This window comes from Tribolium madens, unplaced genomic scaffold (assembly GCF_015345945.1).
Source record: "Tribolium madens isolate multiple individuals breed KSU strain unplaced genomic scaffold, Tmad_KSU_1.1 Scaffold_3;HRSCAF=73;Tcas5.2_LG2, whole genome shotgun sequence".
Taxonomy (NCBI): domain Eukaryota; kingdom Metazoa; phylum Arthropoda; class Insecta; order Coleoptera; family Tenebrionidae; genus Tribolium; species Tribolium madens.
The window spans coordinates 11,212,535-11,235,339 of NW_025401006.1; the positions used below are offsets into that span (position 1 = coordinate 11,212,535).

Genomic DNA, 22,805 nt, shown 5'->3' on the forward strand with positions numbered 1-22,805 from the left:
TTTATTTCTCTGGTTTTTTAATCATTTTACATTTTTTGTACTACTTATCTTTTTACAATAATATACCTACATAATATTTTTTGGCACCTTAATTTTTCTAAATGATGTTTTATTTAATTAGGTATTTTTGGTCATTTACATTTTAAGTAAAATAAAAGTCTGTAAAGCTCACAAGAAATTTAATTCAAGTGCAATTTTATGTTTAAATTAGATTTAATTTAGCCTTTATGAAGCACTGCATTTGAGACACACATTATATTGTGTAAATAACAAAAACAAAAAGCACAAGCTGGAAACCCTCGGGGAAACTTTTCAAAAATAATAATTATTTTTGGGCAATTTACACTTTACAATGCATTCAGAAAAGCAAATATGCACACGTTTACAGTTCTGTAATTTAACCAGAGTTTGAGTTTTATGATTCTTACCAGATAAAAATTCTTAAAAATCAAATAAAGAAACAGACAATTCTTATATCTGACCCTAAAATTCTCTTTATTCTTTTCGATGCACCATTTTATTGTTTTCTGTGAATAACTGAAGCATGAATTCGTGTTTTTTGTTTGTTTTGTTCTCAGCTTCCTGAATTAATACACGCATAAATTTAATTTTTGTGGCGAAAATACACAAGTATTAAAATGTCTACTTTGGGGTTCATTCTGTAAATATTCCACATTTAAACAGATCGCTTTCAGAGGATTCCGTTGTGTGAAGTAACTGTTCTAATTTGAATTCTTCGAAACAATCATATTCCACAGAGACTGTATTTTAGTGAAGCGAAAACTGAATGGTTTTCAATATGTAACAACTGAAAGCTTCTATTTTTGCTTGAAGCTGAGTTTAAGCATTTTTAATGTCAACTTACTATGTATTAAAAATTAATAGGTTTGTAACTAAATGAAGTTCTTTTAGTAAAGTTATCCTAGTCATTGTTATCGTCTCTAAATTTAATTGTACGTAATTGTGTTTCAAGATCAAGATTTTGGAGCTAATTTTGTAATCAAAGTTTACTCCACTGAAGATTATCTTGATAACGTTTGCCGCAATGGACAAACAGTTTCAGGGCGGAGTTGGACATTGCAGATTAGTGCGTCACATTAAACCATTAATTGTGTTTTACCCTTTACACTTGAAACAACAAAATTACAAATAGTTTACTTCAAGGACGTAAATAATACATTACAAATATTTAGACAATACCACGTCTTTAATTTCTTGCCTTTTTGGTTCTCCCATAATAGTGATTGGAATTTGTTTAACAATTTTCAACCCTCCTTTCAGATTTTGTTTTTTGCTTAATTTACTATTTGCCCATATTACTATGTCTTTGTCTGTTACCTTGTTACGCATGTCTTTATTTAAAGTCACAACTGCCATAGGTATTTGGTTCCAAGCTTTAATATCTTCAAATATTCCAATAACAGCAGCGTCTTTAACAMCGGGATGCTCTTTAATAACGTTTTCAATAATCACAGGAACAATGTGCCAACTGTAACACTTAAAGACGTCTTTCAGGCGATTCAGGACAAAGAAACGATGTTTTTCGTCATAAAGAGCAACATCTCCGGTTTTCACCCAACCGTCTTTATCAAATAGATCAGAAAAATCTTGCTTGAAATACCCATTCATCATTAAATCACTTTTGTAACGTAATTCACCGGCTTCATTCGGACCCAATATTTTCTCAGTAATGGGATCAACTATCTAAAAATTTATTTTACTCGACTTTACAAACACGACGAGAAATTACTTTACAAGTCATTCCCGCCACTAACTTCCCACAAGAAGTGGGATTTTCGTATTGATCTCTTATATCTCCCGGTTTTGTGAACGCAAACATTGTAATACGACCACTGGTTTCAGTTAATCCATAACTATTTGAAATAAAGCAATATGGGAGAAGTTTTCTCAATTCAAAGAGATTTGTTCTTGACAAAGAAGTTCCTTGCGTTTGAAGCATTTTCAAACTTTTGCCTCCAACTCCTTCAGGTTTTCCAGTTTTGTACAATTGAACCGCTTGGAATGAAGTACAAGACATGAAACTTACCTATTTAAGAAAAAATAAAAAGGTGTGGGGCATTTAATCCAATTACTTTATATTTATCGATGATGCYCCAAGCAAATGTAGGATCAAAGTTGTCACAAACTATTTTAGTAATTCCGGCAAAAGTACAGCAGCAGAGAAGTTCAATTTCAGAGATTTTGGCAAAAGTGTTGAAACTCAAAGCTGTTACAAAACCATTTATGCGATTGGTCAAGCAAAACGTGTTTCCGAAGTTGCAACAAGATATTGTGTTTACACATTGCATCATGAGTGCATAGTGGCTTAAACAAACACCTTTGTAGTTACATTTTTGACCTTTAGTAAATTCAATGACTGCAGTTTCTTTAATTTCCGTTATTGGTAACGGCTGGAAGTGACTTTCTTTCTCGTCTGATTCCAAAAATGAGTCAAACTCAATATAATCCGGACTTGATCCAAATACTACAATACCACATTCTACATCTATTTCTGAAAGTGCTTTTTCGATTATGTTAACCACATCTGGGCTAACAAAAATAATTCGCGGTCTGACTTGTGCAAGTATTTCCAAAGCCTCATCGTAAGTTAGTGTAGGATCTAAAGGAGCCACTGGAACTCCCAGAAAAAAAGAGCAAATAATTGGGACACAACTGTTAATATGATTGTTGCTACAGAGGCATATTATATCACGTTTCGTGATTCCTGCGACAAGTAGACGAATCGCAGTGCGTATACATTTCTGAAGAAGATTGCCATATGATTCAGTACATCCACTTTCTGCGTCAATCTATATCACATCAATCACACTGAAAATAAAGCAATAAAAGAAATACCTACCTGCGCCACCGCATTTTGATTAAGAAACATCGCTTGATACAACTCATATCCTAATCCTCGAGGATCAGGAACATAATCAAGACTTTTCTCTTTAATAATTCGCGAACTTTCTCTGTCTGTCACTGCATTTTGTAATTGTGAACGAGCAGAAGATAGAATTTATTTACTCACATTTGGGGTCTTCCATTCTCACTTAGCAATTTTGTAAAACACGAGAAATTTAGATCATTGGAATGAAAATATTCGTCACGAAGCTCTTAAGCTTGACATTGTCAATGGCGGTGACAGAAAAAAAAATTAATCGAATTTTGTATTTTATAAATGAAAGGATGAGTCCTGGAAACTATTTCTCTCTTATGTGTATGCAGATTGGATTAAGTGCAGTACAAAGAAGGTTTATTCATGAAGTTGAGAATATTTCGAAACTCCATGAACATGCCAACTCCTTTTCAGTTTAATCAATATAAACCACCTGCCAGTAAGTTGGATAAAAGGACGTAACAACTCGTTTACTTTTAATTGACAAAATTGACTTGTGAATATTTAAGCCAGTTTCTTTATGCAAGTTTCCTTGTATTTAGTAATGGAATTAAAAAAGTTTGTTTTCATTCAGAGAAGAAAAACATTTATGACTTACAAAAAATGTACTTACAAAATGATGACTTCAAGGAAAAGTGTAATTTGAATTTTTACTTGAGGGCACCAATGCGCCAGCAATAAACCACTCAGCAAAGTATAATTTAGCGCATAGAGTGAAGAGCAAATTTCCGAATCGTTATCTTAAAGTTCGTTTTTTAGATCAGTTCGTTCATTCTTGGAATAATGAGAATTGTCAATTTCTAAGATGAGATTTAAATTTGTTATAAGAGAAACGATGTTCAATAATTTGACATATCTTTATTCAGTTAATACCCGAAAACATTGTTATTTTTATTGGTGTATAAAAACGAGACTTTTTACAAGAAGTTTAACAGAATTGCATAAAACAACAAAATCCAAATTACTATTTCATTATTCAAGACTAAATTTTAGACAACAAAAATATTGTTCAATTCTCGAAATTTCAAACAACTAATTTATTTAACACTACTTAGTTATGGTGATTCCATGAACCCTGCATGCATTGTTACTTGCTTGGTATCGCCCTTGTACTGTTAATAACTATAACAATGCCGGTACAGAATCTGTGTACTTAATTAGGCAACCCTATAAATCATTCACGGGTCATTTTAGAGTTAGTTAACACCAAAATTAAATCAATAAATTAATAGTTTCATGAGAGATTCGTTTCTGAATTTTTAGACATTATAGACTGGCATCATTATTAAAAAAATAAAACATTGCTCATTTTGTGAAATACTAGTGTTTACTTTCACAAACGAAACGAAGCTTAATAATGTATTATTGCCGTTCGGGGAATCACATAAAAGCACGAGAATGCTCRCGATTCACAWGTTGATGCTGCTTATTTATAAATAAAAGCTTCATAACAGAAAGTTTTTAAAAATGAAAACCCTTGTGTTATTTTTCCTTGTAATGAGAATACAAATTTCAATGTTCCTTAAACGACTCGAGATTTAGAAAAAATGTATTAAATTTTATTACACTGAGAGCAATTGTAGTGTTGCAATTGTAAGAAAAATAACATCAAGTTCTATCGCAAATAGTTTTTGAAAATGTGGATTTCTCGGATAAATGGCGTTGTAAAAATCCACTGTTGTTGCCAGCCACTCTTTGTGTGTTTAATTTAACTTTGATGTYCTTTTTCTGTAAGTGTAGATAAGAATGKMAGTGAGAGATTTATGCAACAGCATATTTTTAAATGTGGTAGATAAAACATCGCTACTATTCTTGCACAAGCAAAATTCCACTATGTACACAACTCAGAGGAATTTTTTGGATCATTTTAACAGATGAAACACTCAATCGACACATTTGAGCGCTTTTTAGCAAGCTTTTGATAAGTTGAGCTGCAAGCTGTAGAAATATCGTTTTTGTGAGAGTCTGTCTCTTTAAAAAAATGTAAGCTTCGTCAAATATAATATTAAGATTTTATTTTTCGTTTCTAAAATCATTGAAACCTATATCTCGGTGAAAAATTTATCGAAGGAATTATAAAAGACGGGAATTTGCGGCATATTTCACTCACTGCCAGAAGCTTCACTTCTCCTATTCACTGTGTTACAAGTTAAGAGTACTTCTGGGCATATCGAGCTTGCAAGTGACCTGATTTTTCTCACCCAATAAATTTACTACATTGTAAAGATAAATTTACTACGAATACTTTTCGAACATTAAAAAGTAAGGATTATTTGATTCTGATAAAACGCGAAATGTAGTTTTTGTGTAGAAAATATAAAACTAAAACACTTATTAAAGCAGGGATTTTGTGGTATGCAATTTGCTGCAACAACCCGGATTTTAAACATAATTGCCTTAATTGCCTCAGGACGTTCACAGCATTTGTCTTTGTGCTTTGTACAAGTTGTCTTTATGAATTTAAATATAAATGTTTCTTTGTGTTATATTAAATTTTTATGATTTTTATTCAAAATAAACAAGATTGTAAATTAATTGAAATTTGTCTGGAGGTTATACACGCGAATTATGTAAAAAAACGTCGCACATTTAAATGCAAATATTCTTTTTGAAATTCGCTTATTACCTTCAACTTGACAATCCTCTTTACTTAATGCTATTTTGGGACGTTTGCTACAAAATATGGAACTTTTTATATCCACATCTTGCCAACACAAGATAGGCTTTTAGCCCTCGAGACCAATTAAAGACGCTTCACACAATGAGTTTTGCTCAAACCACAACGCAATCGTAGAAAATCATTATCTGGACAGATTTACTTTTCGCCTTTGTGTTGTTAATAGTATATTCAGAATTTTTATTGAAAAATAATCAATCATTTATTTTCATAAATTTTCAATGACATTAATCAGAAACTTATTAAATTTAATCTGCTTTTCTCTGTCAAAAACTTATTAAAGGAAAACGGTGATTATTTTTGGCAATTTGATGTATTAACACTTTTTCCCATATATAACAACAGAGAAAAAAGCAATATTGATACTGTATTATGATTTAAGCTGACATTTGTCAGCAGGCGCTTTTATTACAAAGGATATAAAAACGACAAACTGACATCAGCTTTATTTATATGTGCGCTCCCTGTGAAATAATCTWGGTTTTGCGTCCTAAAAATTAAAAATTAAAAATTTTTGTGCATTATGTTAATGTGAATAAGCCCCAAAAATAAGATTTCAATAACACTTGCAGAACTGAAATTACTTTTTTGCTTAAAAAGCAAAGAATAGAAAATATACTATTATAAAACTTTGCCTACATAGTCTAACCATATGATTACAAGAATTTTCTTCGTTCCTTGACCAGTGGTGCCAGGTTTAGTGAGATATCATCAGATCTGTTGTATTTTTTATGCTTATTTGGATTATTTGAAATTAATAGATTTTGAAATCAATTGTTTTTAATCGATATTTGCTTAAATATTTAGTTAGTAAAACTAACTCTTTTGCCCAATCATCAAAGATCATGGCACAAAATTCGATTTTTTAATTATTGATACCTGTAGTAAGATTAGATTAGATTACACATTTTTTTGCATTTTTTGAGCACGTTTTTTAGTCGAAAACAATTATTTTGCCACATTTTTTCAAAAATAAGTAAAAAAAGTCTAAATCAGTTAAAAAAAAATGTTTTTTTGAGATTTTGCCCAACAAAGTCAAAAAAACACTAAACAGAGTCAAAAAGTACATTATTTTGGCTTTTTCGGGCGTTGTAAAAAAAGAACTGCTTTAAAGACACACTAAAAATTTACCAAATTAAGCTACAATTGGTGTTATTTTTGCATTTTTACAGTGTTGACACACGTTTTTTAATACGAAGTTTTTTAAAACATAGACTGAAATTGATATTATTTTAGCTCGATTTAGTTTGTTTTTCAATCAGAGACTTATTTATTTTGCCAGATCTTGGCAAAACATACACGTAGCTAAAAATTATTTTATTTTTTTTTTATTTATTTGGATCACTCGATTTAGCTCGTTTTTAAAAATATAAGCCAAATAATCACAAAATTTGGTAAAATTGAGAATAGTACGCATTACCTTTTCAAGTCTTTATTCACTTAATTCACGTAATTTGCAAAATTTTGCTAAAAACAAGCTAAGAAATTTCCGAATTAGACCAAAAATGGTGTTATTTTTGCCTTTTTCAAGAGTCTGAGCACGTATTGAGCAAAAAATCCATTTTGTGAGATTTATTGATTGAATTTTCTGTGAAAAACTCCCGAAAACGTAAAAATTTAAATCTGCTTCCTTTATGCAATTATTTAGTTCCAGCTTTGATGCAACACACAATACAGGTATAGAATAAAACACCACGCTTTTATGTAACTAGCCGCTGTTTTATTGCTTCTAGCGCAAAAAAAAAGTTCCACGAATTTTATGTAGCAATGAAGTTGCACACATCGCTGATTTATCTCATTTGATAACATTCGCTGAATATTCATGTCACAATTTTTCTCCTCTTTTCGCTATAGTGGTTGCAGATAATGCACGATACCCAATTTTCTTTTTAATATTGCGCTGAATTGGTAATAAAATCTAAACTCGTTTGAAAGATAAATAGCGGTAGGTTGAAAGTGCACGCTTTATTGACAAAAACTTTAGTTTTACTTCTCTTTTTGTAAATATTTTGTATGAAACAAAATGAAAGTGTTTTTTACTCAAGCTCGAGATAGTTGCATTCCCTTTCTAGTAAATTTTAAAAGACTTACCAGTTCAAAGTTTTCGGGATGCGAGTCTTGAAAGTTTTAGATTTTTAGACGAAACTCACATCAATCCGTGTAAGTAACAAATCGCACGCATTTGGACGTCGGGATGTTCCTCAAGTTTCCCACAGAGAGGATTTARTCTCTTCTTCAAAACTGTTTTTTACAGACTACTTACATTAACTGCTTCACAAACTTGGAAGACTTAAAAAGTTGCCATATTTTACCAAACAATTCCCATTCTGTAAAAAATGAAACATTACATCTTTCAAACGTTTTTTTCACTCCTCACTAATAAATTTTTAAATGTCAATAACCTCTAAAAAACTAAAATATCATTTATTTTTCATAAAATATTTACTCGGATAAATGCGTTCCCATGTTCTTCTACAAGCTATAAATTCTGCAGACGGGTAAAAGATTGAATTTACTTTTTTGTAACCAACAGCGTAAGATTCTTATTAAATTATTTAAGAAACTTTGTGTATCCCAATTGYCGATTACATTAAATTTTRCTGAGACTGCTTTAATACCGTAATCAGCTTTGATGTTGACACACAAGCAGCACATAAGTCGTCATTGAATTACAAAAATCCTACCTGAAAAAGTGTAAGAAAACGACTCAATTTAACAAAATCGCATTTAAAAGATCTATTTTTGCCTCCATGAAGATAAAAGGCYAGAGTCTGGATTTAATGCGTTATATGGCCTTAAGGATTAGGTCACAATATTGACATTGGACAAAAGATGAGGTTGAAATAAAACCAGTTTAATCATAACTGATTTTCTTACACAACCATGTGTATTATTATTTTCATTTCAATAGGAGACAACCCATCGATATACCCATTCAATTTAAAACTTTTAATTAGTTTCAAAGTTTTGATTGACATGACTGCCCTTTTTAAATTATGCATTTATTGTAAAAGTTAAATTATCCACTAGTAAAATTTCAAATAAATTACAATTTTCTGGTATTGTTGGCTAAAGTTTAGTTATGTTTGACTTTCCCGTCAAAAGTTATTTTTTCATTRCGAAGATAAATTAAATCCTATCTTTCCTAAAAAAATTTGTTTAACCYGAAGCARTTATTTGYAAYAAAAWTATTTCCAGAAAACGGAGCCAACAAAAATGTCYATWTATTCCACCAACGCTATRCGAAACTGATAAAATGTCGTACCTAATTGAAATRGTGAAAAGAACCTATCTACATTTTATTCAAGAAAAGCGTAATTTGTTCACGCACCGAAGCCTCTTCAAGACAGAAAAACGTAGAGATTAGCAAAGACTTCCAACTTTATGTTTAGGATATAAGTGTCTAGTGTTTGCATAAAGATTTCTCATATCAAAAGACTAGAATTTTTTTACTAGAAAATAGCTTTTAACACCAACTAACGTTAACCGTCAGCTTTATTCCGATTAGCTATTGATGCTTTCATGTTTGTGTGGGATAAAGGACGTTAGGTTTTAATTAAAAACTTTTCGAAATTTTTTTGCGACAGGAAAACTGCTTTGTAGTGGAAAGTGGAATCACAGCAGGGAAGTTGTTGTGTTTGATACTAAGTTACTTTATCAGCAAAGTAGCATGTTCGGTCTCCCATTATCTCTGGTAATTATGCAGCCGCATATCAAACCAAATAGGTAGGGCCAAAATTAGATTTTTAACTCGTTTATAGTAATTTTCACTAATGCTAATCTACGAAATTTCAAAACAAATATTTAAATGCGCATTCAACATTTATTTCAAGATATACAAATTTGAATATAATTTAAATGTCAAATTACTTTAAAGAGACGGAACCTTGTATTCAACTAATCCTAAAGCCACTTTTAATTTAAAGTAATTTATTACTAAACACGCGTTTTGATAACCTTTTCAAATTATTTTCAGCAAACATCAAAGTATTATTTTTCGTAGTGTTTACTTGAAATTCGAACAAAAATCATCCACTGCTTTTCTGAATTGTGTTTTCACTCTCAATTTTAGTTGAAACATGGAAAAGCAAAGTGTAGAATTTTATGTAGGATATYTAACGCCTCTGTTTTACTAATACCAAAATACAAGCTTTTTGCATTTGCTGAAAACTGAAAGAATCAATAGGTCACATTTTGTATGTCAATGTTTTGATTATTTTCAAAACGGTATTTTACATTAAACCGCTGACTGAATTGCTAATTATACGTAATCCTTAAAAGCTTTCAAATTTTGATAGTGTAGATATAATACACAAAACTAATCTGAGCTTCCAGGAAATGAAAAATTATTATTTTTTTAAATAACAATAGCGACCATTATACTAAATTAAACTAAACTAAATATTCAAAATTAATGGTTTTCAAAATACTTAACATATATGTGGTGGATACAAATATGTATATGTAAATGTATAGCTTTTTGATTCAGTTGATTAATTTCCTAATTTCTAATTAATATGATTAGACATGTTTTGCAGTCTAAGTATTACGCTTATTAACGAATAATTATAAAGAAATGACTCCCTATAATTAGGTTGAGCAAATGTAAAACTTTTTTTGAGAAAAATTTATTAATGAATGATAAAATACTATAAATTTTTTTTTGTTTTCGAGTTCTGCAAAATTTTTATATTTTTTTTATTTGAATTGTAATTTTGAAAAAAAAACGCATAAATCGTAAACAAAACAAAATTTTATTCTCACATTTTTGATACACTTTAATGTTTATTAATAAGTATTAAGCACATGATTAAAAAACGCTTGGCTTCATATTTTCTGTAAATATAGAAGCTAACAACTAGCTTATTATGAAAAAAAAATAACCTCAGGGTTTCATAAACGAAAATCGATGGAAATTCCAACTCTTCCAAATTAAGGTCGCATCTGTGGATGCGCAACAGGCAAAAGATTAATTTGAGAAATGACACTTTTTCAGTTATTTCGGTGAAAGAATCGGTAATTAAAATTTTTCTTTAATGTTTTTAATTTTAATATAATTTAATATGTATAATGGCACTCATCGCCTTTCAGAATTGTGTGAAGTGTCAGTAATTGAAGGCTTCATGGGAAGGCGCAATTTGTTTGAATATAAATATTCACGTTTGTGGCTGAATTCCAAGCTTTGGAGCTTATCGAATATGCAATTATGTCAASGAGCTGACGCATATATTGTAGGAACTTCAAAGTTGATGGAAATAAACTTCTCTGAATTCCCGCCATTAGGCAGTCAAAGAAAATAACGAAAGAAAAATCTGTAAACCGTTTGAAATTACATTTAAATGCAATTTGTTTACATCTCGTAAATATAAAGTTTATTAATTTATTAGGGGAAAGTCTTGAATTTGCTTGCAGTGCTGATACCACGAAACTGTTCCGTTTCAGCTTGTAGTGATTTACTGTTTCATTTCCGCTCCCGAAGAATACCAACTTCGAAAGTTTGCTTCAATGATTCAAGTGTGATTCACTTTTAGCAACTTTCCTGTCGCATACGCACATCCGACTTATTTATTTTTTATTAAGTCTACGTTCTAGACTTATTACACATAAAACAAAAAGAACTTTAACATAATTCTAAAGGAAAAAGTAATTTTCACATGTTAACCTCTCCACTTTCTTCGCTTTTCATTATGACACATCAAAAATTTATGTTCTCCACCTTATCAAAAATTGTGAMWTTTAATATTTCACCGGAATACATTATTTACGTCCACTAAAGTGAACATCAAAAATGATATTTGAACCGTCAAGGGAAGTTAAATGTATGTACATAAAATGACAGATAATCACTAAATTGCTTTCTTCATTAAATCGTTGAAAATTTTATTTTGCTTTGGACGTTTTAAGCCTACGCAAGCAATTATTTTTATGTAAATCTGCTACAACTCTGAAATCTTGTTAATTGATTGSCTTTATTTCATTATTCTGTCACTCTTTGTATAACAACGAAGCAGGTTTTTGCTACCTGTTACAAACAGCTCAATTCTGTTTAATTTAATATTGRCGCTACAAATTTACAAGAAAATAAAAAGCCTTTATTTCGAACATTATAAAAAATACCGCCTCAAAAACACTTCCTCGCAATTATCTTTGTTATCCAGCTCTCAATATTTCTTGTGATGTTTAATTAATATTTATGGACAAGATACAAATATAAAAAAAAGTTTGCTTCATGAATTTGAGACAAACTTTATTATATACGTAAAATGCTTGTCAATTGTAAGCTTTACATTAGTAATGTGTTTGCATAAATATCAGTTTTCTAACTGATTTGGTTAAATGTATCTTCGTCGTACTATAACGTAATAGACTATTTTTACAACACATTATCCATCAGAGAAATTGACAAGATGATGAATTATACTGAATTTGTTATAAGTAATCAATATTAGGTGTATCATGAGCTTAATACGTTGTAAATGACCTTTTCAGTGTAACTTTCTTTAAAAAAAAAACAATTTGTGTGAAATAATCATTTTCTGATAAATTACAGTTAAAATTAAACCTTCAAAGAAAAAAATAACAGTTCTGTATCCACCTACCAGTACAAAAAAACCCTCAACTCATTAGCAAACATTACCTACCAAGGATTAAAATATAAGGGTAGCAACAGTCAAATGTTGATTCACATTAGTTGGAGTATCACAGGGGTGAAAGGATTGGTCAAAGTTGACAACTGCAAAGTATAAACGGATTTGTTAGAGGATCAGCTTTCAGCAGGATTCAATGTAAAAGCGACTGAAATCGAACAGACATGAAAAWGTTTTTAAACACAAATTGAAAGAGTTTGAATCGTTCACATGAAAATTTAATTTCAAAAATTTATTTCTTTAATCCTTTTTGATGAATTTATTTTTTTTCAGATGATCAAAATGATGGTGACTGTGGTCTGCGTGTATACGATTTGCTGGCTCCCTTACAACGTCCTCATGGTGAGTTTTGCAGAAAAAACCTTGTTGGCATTTCAAAAACGCGATTTTATTTCACAGAATAAAGCATTCTAATTAAAAATAAATCTTATTACAATTAGAGCATGTTTAATGAAATCAAACCGTTCTCAGTTTGAGAGGATAATCAAATTATTATTTCACGGATTAAATTTCATAATAATATTTCTCTTAAGTTTAATCATGAAATTATTACCCCATTCAGAAAATTATTTTAGACACTGAATTTCACAAATGGAAATGGCGTAATTTATGTGATTAGCCAGACAAGCTTTCATTTTAGAATTTTTTTTAGAATTGTTTTCTTATCACTTCAACATGTAGATTGGGATAACAGTATAACGAAAGCTTTCTCGGCATTTAATAAAAGAACAACCATAAATAATAAGTGTGCAATAAATTTMATTGATTTCTGTGTACATATAATAAAATTCTGTGTCCTGCTTCAGGAAATGGAYGAAAAAGCTCCATTCTTGTGGCTTATAAATGTTACATTTCACGTTTTGTAAATTTTTGAAACATCACACTTTATTGCAGGCAGACAAAAGTTTTTGTTACTGCATGGGTTTTACATTTTCATAACGTCTGTCTCTTTCAGGTGAGACAATGGCACAATATTTCATTATTAACAAAAAATTAGAGCAAAAACTATTATTCCCAACGAGCTGTGAAGCAATTTTTCAGTTTAATAAAAGCTCGTAACTTTGATTTAATTACTTTTTTTTTAAATAATGCACTTTGTATGCACGTTTTTAATCCACTATCGTAAAGTTTTAATTTCTCACTATTAAATTTTTTACACGTTTCAGATAAAATGATTACAATATCGTGTTTTTCTTTTGAGTGAATTGATGTTAGCACAGTGTCTTGTGCTTAATTGCGGTGTTTTTACTGAATTAACTGATTTAACTAGTCAGGAGACAAATTGTCCTGCCACTAAAGGATAATTCACGCGAGTGCTTAAACAAATTACACGTAAGAAAATGATCCTTAGTTGAAAAAATTGAGAAATGACTTCATTTTGAAAGTCATCTACTTTGACAAACATTTCCKTGTAAAAGCACAATCCCGGAAAATTGTTTTTTTCCAGATCTTCAAAGAACACATCAGCGGCAGTGTTATGGTATATTTGTACTTCCCATTACATGGTCTGGCAATGTCCCACGCTTGTTACAATCCAATAATATATTGCTACATGAATGCACGATTTCGAAATGGTTTCCTCCAAGTTATGATGTCCATCCCTTGCCTCCGTAGATGTGTAACCCCATTAACGACATCAGCAAGATTCTCACATACAGGTGAGGATAATCATTTTCATTTATGAAAACGCTAGGCTAATTTTCTGCCTACGTTTGCTCTTTTAATCGATTGTCCAACTTGCTAATTTTGCTCCAGTTACGTTTTATCACTATTTTAAATATGACATAAAGGATGATATAGTCGTAACCGAAAGGGCAAAAATTTATTGCCTCAGAAAAGTAGGTAATTTGGATAACTGCCTGCGTCATAACAATTAATTTTAATTTTGACAAAGATTTTTTACTACAAAAGTTGGAGAAATTATTTACGGCCCAAAATAAAAGTCGACGGGGTTTTTATAAAAAAGATTAAAACCACAATGAATTAAAGAAATGAGTTTTCRTAATGTACACTTGAGTGCAAAAAAAACACAAATTGATTTTTTTATAATATAATTTGGCTGTTAATATATGCCAGTTTTTTGACGTTGTCTTTGTCACAATTCACAATTTTATAATTATCAGGCATCTTCCAAACTTCTATGAAATTTTTCCATGTTTTTCCATTTCTACATTTCGTAGAACGGACTATGACACTTCACTGGCGAGACAACCACATAAGGCATTTCTTTTGATAGTTTTCTAACCTATTTGAAAACAATCTTTTTCACACTATGTAAATCTCTGAAAAATTTGACAATTTTGTTTTTGACAATTTGCGTTTTTTCTTGCACTCAAGTYTACATATATGTAAAATCTGTTTAAAAAAGTTAAAAAAGTAACAATTTTGAAACTAAAGCTGAAGTGGAATTTATAAAATGCATCAACTTTAAGCTCATTTCAATAAATTACACAAGATTTATTGCTAATCGTCATAATACTTACTTGTATCTTTTGCTAAATAACTTTTTTTGTATATACATTCTTTTTCTTCAGTTTTTGTAGCAAGAACCTCATTTTTTTCCACAACATTATACTTACTTGSGGTGTGTTTTTATCAAAATTATTAGCACTGAATTCTGACTTTAGACATGATGTCGGTCCTCAGGTATTCAACTATAGCGCTTTCAAAGAGCAAACATGCACACAAGATTCATAAAAGTCAAAATTTTGACAACATCTCAATTTGAAAACATTATATTATATATATTTTATTTTTTTATATTTTTTTAACAAAATTTCGAGGGACAAAAACAAAGAGCAAACAAAATTTGTGGCTATGGAGACAAACTGCTACCAATTTTTTCACCAAAATTTGACTTGGTGATTTCTATTTAAAAAAGAAACAGACTTTAGATCTAATTTGCAAGTACGTTAACGTACTTTGTTTTGTTGTTGATTTTAATTACAAAAGTGTGTTTCTTTATTACACAGAGTAATAAAAATAATTTTATAACGAATTGTTTCCCCACCACTGATGGTGCAAAATTTATGCRATAATTATGTGGAACTGTAGTTTACGAACTTTATAGTATTTTRGAGTTTGACGTTAATATCGAATCTGCTATAAATATGGCCATTATAACTCATCCTAAAGTAACCATAAATTTTTGTGTTGTAAACAAACTTAATTTCTTGCAGTAGATGGAGCTGATATAACTCATTACAGTCATTAAAGGCTACGTGAAATTGACTCTTATAATTTATAAAAATACCACTCGAAACACTGAAATAACTTCGTCTATATTTCACTTAAAAATATGGTTTTGTCAAAACGGCAGTTTTCTTAGATATTTGCAATCCCACGATTGCTTGGGTCACGCATTTTCGATATTTTTCAAGCTTTGCAACTCCTTGAAATATTCAACAATTTCTAATACACACCGCGATTGAATTTTATCACAGAAGTGTGCGATCACTGAACCGCGTATTGTCCTCATAGGGTCAAGAYGTTCAGATAAAAATAGTTCATGTTTTYAACCTTGTCAGGATCCTCTCTTATGTGTATTGTATAGGGGTTTGTTACAGGTGTGGAAGGTACGGAGAGTACATCTTTACAGAGAAATAACACGTGRACAACTTACATCAGCATGAAGCGCAAGAACTGCAACAAATACACCACTTGCAATCATCAATTACCTGTCAGATCGGTGTCTGTGATGAGAAATACACACACCCACAATGGGGTGAGACGGATACGATATTCGCAGAATATCATGGATGAGCAAATGTAAAWTTTCAAATGTTCTCAGATGAGTGTACTATGTTAGAAGATAAGTTTTTGTCCAATTTTATGTAGTTTCAGAGTATCTGAAATGTATATTTAATAAAAAATTGTGCAATAAGACTTTGTTTTATTGAATAAAAAACAATTTGCACCACACTTTGGACATTTCTGGGTCAAGTGGTTTCCCTACTCAAACAATACCCAAGAGGGACARATTAAAACAACTTTCCTAATTTCAAAATAAAACCCTTTTTCTGATGAAAAATCGTTTCTTTGTTGCTCCAAACTATTGTTGCTTCTCCCAGAGTGGATTAAAACATATTTAATTTTAACGTAATGTCCATTTCACATTACAAAGCTTTTGTTTTAACTCCAAACAACGAAACATTGGACATTTCTAAGTAGGGCCTAAACCGTTAATTTATTGCAAGGTAAGTCAATATTTCTCTATTAATACTCACAGTCACAGACTTTGTTGTAAAATTTTTATATTTGGGTTAGTATTTCTGAAGTTGTAAATAGAAACTTCCCAGGACAAGTAAGTTCCTAGGAGTAAGTTTTACGGGCAGCGTAATAAACTTTATTACTTTTGTTTTGTTACTCAACTATTGTTAATAGTTAAATAATTGCAAGTCAATTTAGCACAACATAAACATTTTCATTACAATAACAATAATATTATTGACGGATTCACCAAGATGATGAATTTGTTATTACAAATAATATGATTTGAGAAATAAGCTTTTGCAACATTGAGTTTATGTTTACGCCTTGAAAATTCGATAGTGATGGCGATGTTAACATTTGACGATTTTAACGCTGGATTAAACAAAACTGGTAACAAGCAATTTAACGCGGATTTACTCAAACCAATAAAACAAGTATTTTTGCATTTATGACGTACACAATTCAGTAATTCATATTTTCGTTTGATTGGTTTTTGTGCTTCAATAGTTCTATTTGTATAATAGAAAAATTTACGCATTTCTTTTGATAGTTTTTGTGAAAAACAAACTTAAGTTTGTTTTATGAGGATTCCTTGTTTAAAACGGCTACTGAGAGTCATAAACTCATAAACATAAACTAATTAGCACTGCTTCCAAGTGCACGGAATTTTGTGGTACCAACTTAGATTTCTACTAGATGACCATCACAGACTTTTTTAGAAAGTTTGTAGTGTGTTGATTGTTAAATTAAAAACAGAAGAGATCAAGTAGAAAACACTAGTAGTAAATTGGAATTCAATTTAGACAAAAGCTTGTCTCTAAATACCAAAATTCTTTAAATATTTAAAACAAAGATTCGTTTTGACTTTTGATACGTCTGTGAAAGTAAAGGTGAATGAAGCTCAACTCTGTTAATTAAATTTGTCTTTATCAGCTGTTTCTACCAAAATATGTTTATATTTTGGCTTTAAAACGATCCCAAAGAATTCATCTCAAATTTCTGTCATCGTGAACATTTTTAATATCGTTGCCATCAAAAGCACAGTTTCAAATAAATAGCTTTAGAAACTTAAAAGCTTTTCTCATAATAATGCTACTTTAGTCCACTTTTCAGACGCTTTAATATCGAGAGAAATTGTTATCTCCCACATTTGTGTAGTGATTTTGTTTTTGTAGGCCAAGATTTTGATAAGAATTTTATCAACTGTCGTGAGAGCTATACTTGCGCAGCATGTTTACCGTCACTCAAACTGCAGAGAAATGTTTGTAAATCGATTTTGTTATTGATATTTCCGTAGAGTTGTCTGTTTTACGTGCGTGTTATGTTACCTGTGTGAGGTTTCTTAAAAAGAAAAACCGATTATGCTACAATGGGTTCAAATATGGCTGAAATACAAATGCTGCCCAGTTCTGTGACGTATGTTGATAATAGGGTAAGCAATATTTAGTAGGTGGTTCATTTTACTCTAACTTGGGTTGAAACTATGTAATTTTAACTTAATTAAATCACTTGACTGTGGAACTTAACCTCGATATTCAATAATGAACTTGTCTGTTCAGAAGAGAAACCACCCTCTTATTATTGTTCTTGGGTTTCAAACACATTCCTATAAACTTTGTTACACTTAAACATGCTAAAATTACAKAAATTGTAATATCCGAAACAAATTAAGTCGTTTATTTTTATTATAAGTTTAGTTAATAACTAAATAAAAATTTTTGCCAACCTTTGACAAATAACTTCATAACTTGTAAAAATGTTTCAAATCGGCATTTCTGTAGKCTGTAGTAATATGTAGTAGGTTTATAAACATCATTCAGATACAGTTATCACTTCACAATAAACAACAATTAGTTTAATATGGAATTTGTGTCTTGCAATKATTTTTTGTTCATCAATCAAATCAAAGCATAAATACGTTTCTTTTAAAAAAAATAGATTATTACTGTTTAATAACTAATTTCAGTTTCAAAAATTTCCACGGAAATTCCTTTAATTTCCATCCTTTTCAGATTAATTCCTGTAATTCCAATTTAATTAATTCCCATTTTTCTAAGAAATTCAACGTAATTTTCAAAAGAAATTCTCTCTGATAATTCCAAAAAGGATTCCGGTAATTCACAAATAATTTTAATAATTTCAATAATTTCAAAGAATTTTAATTAAATTACAAAAATTTGATGTGTAACTAATCCCATAGTTAGCGGTCCCTCAGCATAAATTAAACTTTATCAAAAACACTAAGAAAATAAAGAAAGAAAAAATAAGCGATTATAAAAGTCCATTTAAATACATCAAAAGTTCAAAGTTTAGGTATTAACAATTATCTTCTCTAAAATACTGTACCAAAATATTTTTTTTTATTACGATAACACCCAAACTTGGATTATTCCATATTTAACGAAAATGAAAAAATATAATACATAAATTTAAATTAATTTTTCTTTTAAAGTAAATCGACCAAAACAAAGTCTTTATTAGTTGCATTCTTTGCAAAAGTTTATAGCTAAATTGAAGCATTGCTGGTGAAAATTTCCTTATCTTTTAATTTTTCCTTCTCAGATAACACAAACAAGAGAAGTTTAATGTCTTTTGTTAAGTACAAAGAGTTGTAATAAGACTCCAGCGATTGTCATTAAAAACTAAGAGTTTTTTRCTCATCGTTATAGAATTATTTTATTTTGTATTCCGTGAATACAAGGCAAGAAATAGGGCACTTATTTCTGCACAAATGGATGTCATTTACTGGAATCACTGGCTTACAAATTATTGTATTGTAATGGAGATTTTGTTAGTGTAAAAATAGATTCCAAACAGTTCAAGTAAGTTCACAACAAATTATCGCTAAAAATTTTTAAATTTGAATAAATAAACACCTTTTTGATAACCTAATGATCCCAATTTGATTTAATTATGAAACAGTGTGGAATATTTTACTCCACCCTAAAGAATAAAACATSGAAAATATGTAGTTGCAAAAATTAATAATGTTGACAATTTATTTTGCTCCGTTAACAAGATTGAAAGTCGTTTTTGTGGCTTCTTTAACAGAATGGTAAACTCAGTATTGTTGAAGTATCAGTAGGTGGTGACTGAAAATAATACAGTCCATAAATAGAGCATCAATATCCATAAATTATAAACATATTTTTTACAAACGGACGAAGAGTCGAAGAAAAGTTATCGGTGTTTATGGAGATGAACACAATAACAACCGTTATTAATGTCAGAAAAAGCCATACAAAAACCAGTCCAACTCTACTTCAGCTGTAACATAGTCGTTGAAACGAGAGTTCAAAACCAGTCAAAATTCTCTCAAATAAGTTACACAAAGCAAATGAATAACTTACAGCAAATTAAATTGGAGAAGGTAAGAGAAGTTTTCCAATTCTTCAGTAACAATAGACTTTGATTGAAATAATTTCAAAACAAAGGGAAAATGCTTAAAAATCCTTGAGGTAACTCTAATTATGCGGTTTTCAACCTTTTGTAAACATTATTGGGAGAAAATTAACTCTCCGAGAGAAAAGAACCGAGTGTGACAATAGGAGATAATCCAAGATTAATGAAGCAATTAAACAGYCATTGATCTTGAATATAAACGTTGAGTGTTTCAGTCATAATAATCAAAATGTTTCAGTTATGCTACAGTGGACAGAAGTGTCAAAGAATTCCGGAAGCTTTAGTAAAATTATACGGGGCTAAAGTACAAAGCTTGGACCTGAGCTACAATGAATTAGTCACTTTGAAGGGCTTAGAGGGCTTTCCTTTATTAAAGGAGTTGGTACTGGATAATAATCAACTTTCAGATTCATTAGTTCTTCCGTATTTACCACACTTACACACGCTCTCCCTCAATAAAAACAATGTGAGTTGCTTTGTTCCAAACTTTGTAAAATATTACCTCTGTAAATAATAAATAACACGAAAGTTTCTTGCAGATTACCGATATTGAGTCGTTAGTGGTGAAAATACGACACAACTTACCAGCACTAACTTATTTAAGCTTGTTGGGGAACAAAGCTTGCCCTAATCAACTCTCCAACATTGATAATGATGATGAAGATTATCAAAGATATCGGTGAGTAACKKAAATTTCACCGAGTTTGGTTTAGTGACAGTAGCYKAACCTGATAAAATCAGAAAATCAACAACATACCCATATGRATTCAAATCGTGCAAATAAATGTCAAGATAAATTACAATTGGTGTTTGAATACAAACAACCAYGCCAATAATGCACATTTCGTGTCTTTTTTCGTCGTAACATATGTGTTAATGGTTTCAGATATTACGTGTTGCATCATTTGCCGAGTTTAAAGTTTCTCGACTCGAATAAAGTACGTGAGTGGGAAAAGGGTGAAGCCCGAAGAAGAGGACAATTTATGAAAATTGTTAGACCAAATATATCAAATATAAGCGAGAATGTTCGGAATAATGCCATTTCAAATTCCTTTACACCATTGCCCAAGTCAATAAGGAATCCAGATGATTTTAGAGGTATGTATTGTGGAAATTGGYACGATGGAAGTATCGTTTAAACATTTTATTTCTTGTCTTTATGTTCGCTCTTTCGATAATAGCTCGTGTCAGGACTAAATGTACTAATAATAAGTTTAGAAGATTGATGAGCTGAAAAGTTTTGTCAGAGGGTTAGACAATCTCGGAATTGCTAATGAACGCCAAGCTTGGTGCAAAATCTAATAGCCATCAGTTTTAGTTTTTCAAGATAAAAATATAACAATTCAAAAACTATACCTAGTCAATAATGTGTTACATCTATACATTTTCAATTGTTTTTAAATTGCAAAAAAACTGATATTTTTTTTATTTTAGAATGCAATACTAATGGATTTTTTACTCTTATTTTAGGTGCTTATGGTAAATGTCGATATCGGTACAACGGCAAACATTCAGAAGGCAATCGGTTTATCTCCAACAGTGATCTTTAATTGTTTAATTTCTTTGTATTTCAAAATGTTCTAAATTAATAAAATTATTTTTATACAAACTWATAATTGTAGTTTAATCTTCRTGTTTTTTGTACTAGGCACTTTTCCTAATTGAAATAAGCATTCCAAAACAAGAAGTGTAACGGTGGAATTATTTACTTTTATAACAATATTAAATAAAATACTTTATTTCGTTTACTTTGGGAGTTTTTTTTCAAAAACAGAATTCTGAATTTTGATTTTATAATTTCTGAAATACAGAAAATAGAAATTAGGAATCAGTAATTAGATATTAGAAATCAAAAAACAAAAACCGGAAATTATTAATTTCTAAAATGCAGAATAAATAAAAAAGTAAAAAATTCGAAATCAGAAATTAGAAACCAAAAATCAGAAAGCAAAAATCGGAAATTAGAAATTAGAAATTAGGAATCAGAAATCAAAATTCAGAAATTAGAAAACAAAAACCAGAAATTTTTTATTTCGAAAATGCAGAAAGCAAAAATTAGAAATCAGGAATTACAATTTTGAAATCAAAAATCAGATATCAGAAATTAAAATCTGGTAATCAGAAATAAGAAATCAGAAACCAGAAGTCAGAAACTAAAAATCAGAAACCAAAAATCAGCAATCAGAAGCCAGAAATCGAAAATCAGAAATCAGAATCCAGAAATCAGAAATCAGGCTGATTTAGGTGACCTATAAGAAATTATTAGCACAACTGAAGAAATTACAAGATCTAATGTAATTTAACATACCGAAAAAAGTGGATTTTTTAAGTATTCTCACCGGCTGTAATTGCGGGTAGTTTTATTACTCAAAATTAACAGAAAACATACGTGAAAACTTTGAAGGCCTTTCCTGAGGCACAATTCGGTTTCACATAATATTTTATTGTTTTATTTTGATTTACAACTTTGTTTAAAGATTTAACTATTTTACACAGGGTGAGTATAAAGTATAGAACCAAACGGTTTTTTTTACGTCATTTGCCTTCAGAAAATGATAATTAACATAACTTAAAGTAATATAAAAAATGTGATCGAATTTTAAAAACAAAATTTTGTTGCGATTTTTTTTTGTCAAAATTGCAATTATGTAAAAAAAGGTTGCCATTTAAAAAAAATAAAAAAAAATTGTAGAACTCAAAAACATAAGACAATTTTGAAAATTTTTTTCTTGATAAAACAACACATTTTATAGTACCTTATCCTTACATCAATTAGTTTTTTTTTTTAAATAAATAGTTTAAGCCAAAAAGGTTTGGTTCCATGTTTTTTATTCACCTATTATGTAGTATTCATTATTTAAAAAAATAGTAAAAATTTATCAAATGTTTTTTTATATAACAGAAATCTGTAGCTAGTTCTTAGCATACAGGTTTAGATGTCGCCCAAATGGCTGTCAAATGTAAGCTT

At 30.1% G+C, this 22,805-nt stretch overlaps 3 protein-coding genes across 10 annotated transcripts in view; 2 read left to right on the forward strand and 1 right to left on the reverse strand.

Annotated features, from left to right (window-relative positions):
* LOC123007968 (RYamide receptor) overlaps positions 1-16,090 on the forward strand; it is a 62,537-nt gene extending 46,447 nt beyond the window's left edge. For 4 of the 5 annotated variants that reach the window (XM_044403517.1, XM_044403514.1, XM_044403516.1 and 1 more), the window contains exons 4-6: positions 12,497-12,565; positions 13,671-13,881; positions 15,790-16,090. In XM_044403517.1, the coding sequence (XP_044259452.1) occupies positions 12,497-12,565; positions 13,671-13,881; positions 15,790-15,995 (486 nt within the window). In that variant the 3' untranslated portion in view covers positions 15,996-16,090. Of the gene's footprint in view, positions 1-12,496; positions 12,566-13,670; positions 13,882-15,776 lie in introns of all 5 variants that reach the window. The other variant, XM_044403519.1, reaches the window with a different exon arrangement.
* On the reverse strand, positions 1,064-3,142 carry LOC123007964 (luciferin 4-monooxygenase-like). Of its 3 annotated transcripts, none has more exons than XM_044403506.1 (6): positions 3,032-3,142; positions 2,861-2,982; positions 2,094-2,810; positions 1,751-2,047; positions 1,179-1,704; positions 1,064-1,128 (listed from the first exon to the last, which is right to left on the reverse strand). In XM_044403506.1, the coding sequence occupies exons 1-5, from the start codon at positions 3,045-3,047 to the stop codon at positions 1,180-1,182; spliced, it is 1,677 nt and encodes a 558-aa protein (XP_044259441.1). In that variant the 5' UTR covers positions 3,048-3,142; the 3' UTR covers positions 1,064-1,128; position 1,179. The 3 variants fall into 3 exon arrangements, with proteins under 3 accessions (XP_044259441.1, XP_044259443.1, XP_044259442.1); XM_044403508.1 differs by having other exon boundaries at positions 2,094-2,800; positions 2,857-2,982; XM_044403507.1 differs by lacking the exon at positions 1,064-1,128 and having other exon boundaries at positions 1,134-1,704.
* A 1,544-nt stretch (positions 16,091-17,634) lies between the features above and the next one.
* LOC123007369 (leucine-rich melanocyte differentiation-associated protein-like) lies at positions 17,635-21,448 on the forward strand. 2 transcript variants are annotated; one of them, XM_044402634.1, is made up of 5 exons: positions 17,635-17,867; positions 20,076-20,303; positions 20,377-20,516; positions 20,724-20,935; positions 21,308-21,448. In XM_044402634.1, exons 1-5 carry the CDS (start codon positions 17,805-17,807, stop codon positions 21,385-21,387), a joined length of 723 nt encoding a protein of 240 aa, XP_044258569.1. In that variant the 5' UTR covers positions 17,635-17,804; the 3' UTR covers positions 21,388-21,448. The 2 variants fall into 2 exon arrangements, with proteins under 2 accessions (XP_044258569.1, XP_044258568.1); XM_044402633.1 differs by lacking the exon at positions 17,635-17,867 and adding an exon at positions 19,020-19,805.
* Positions 21,449-22,805: the final 1,357 nt, after the last annotated feature.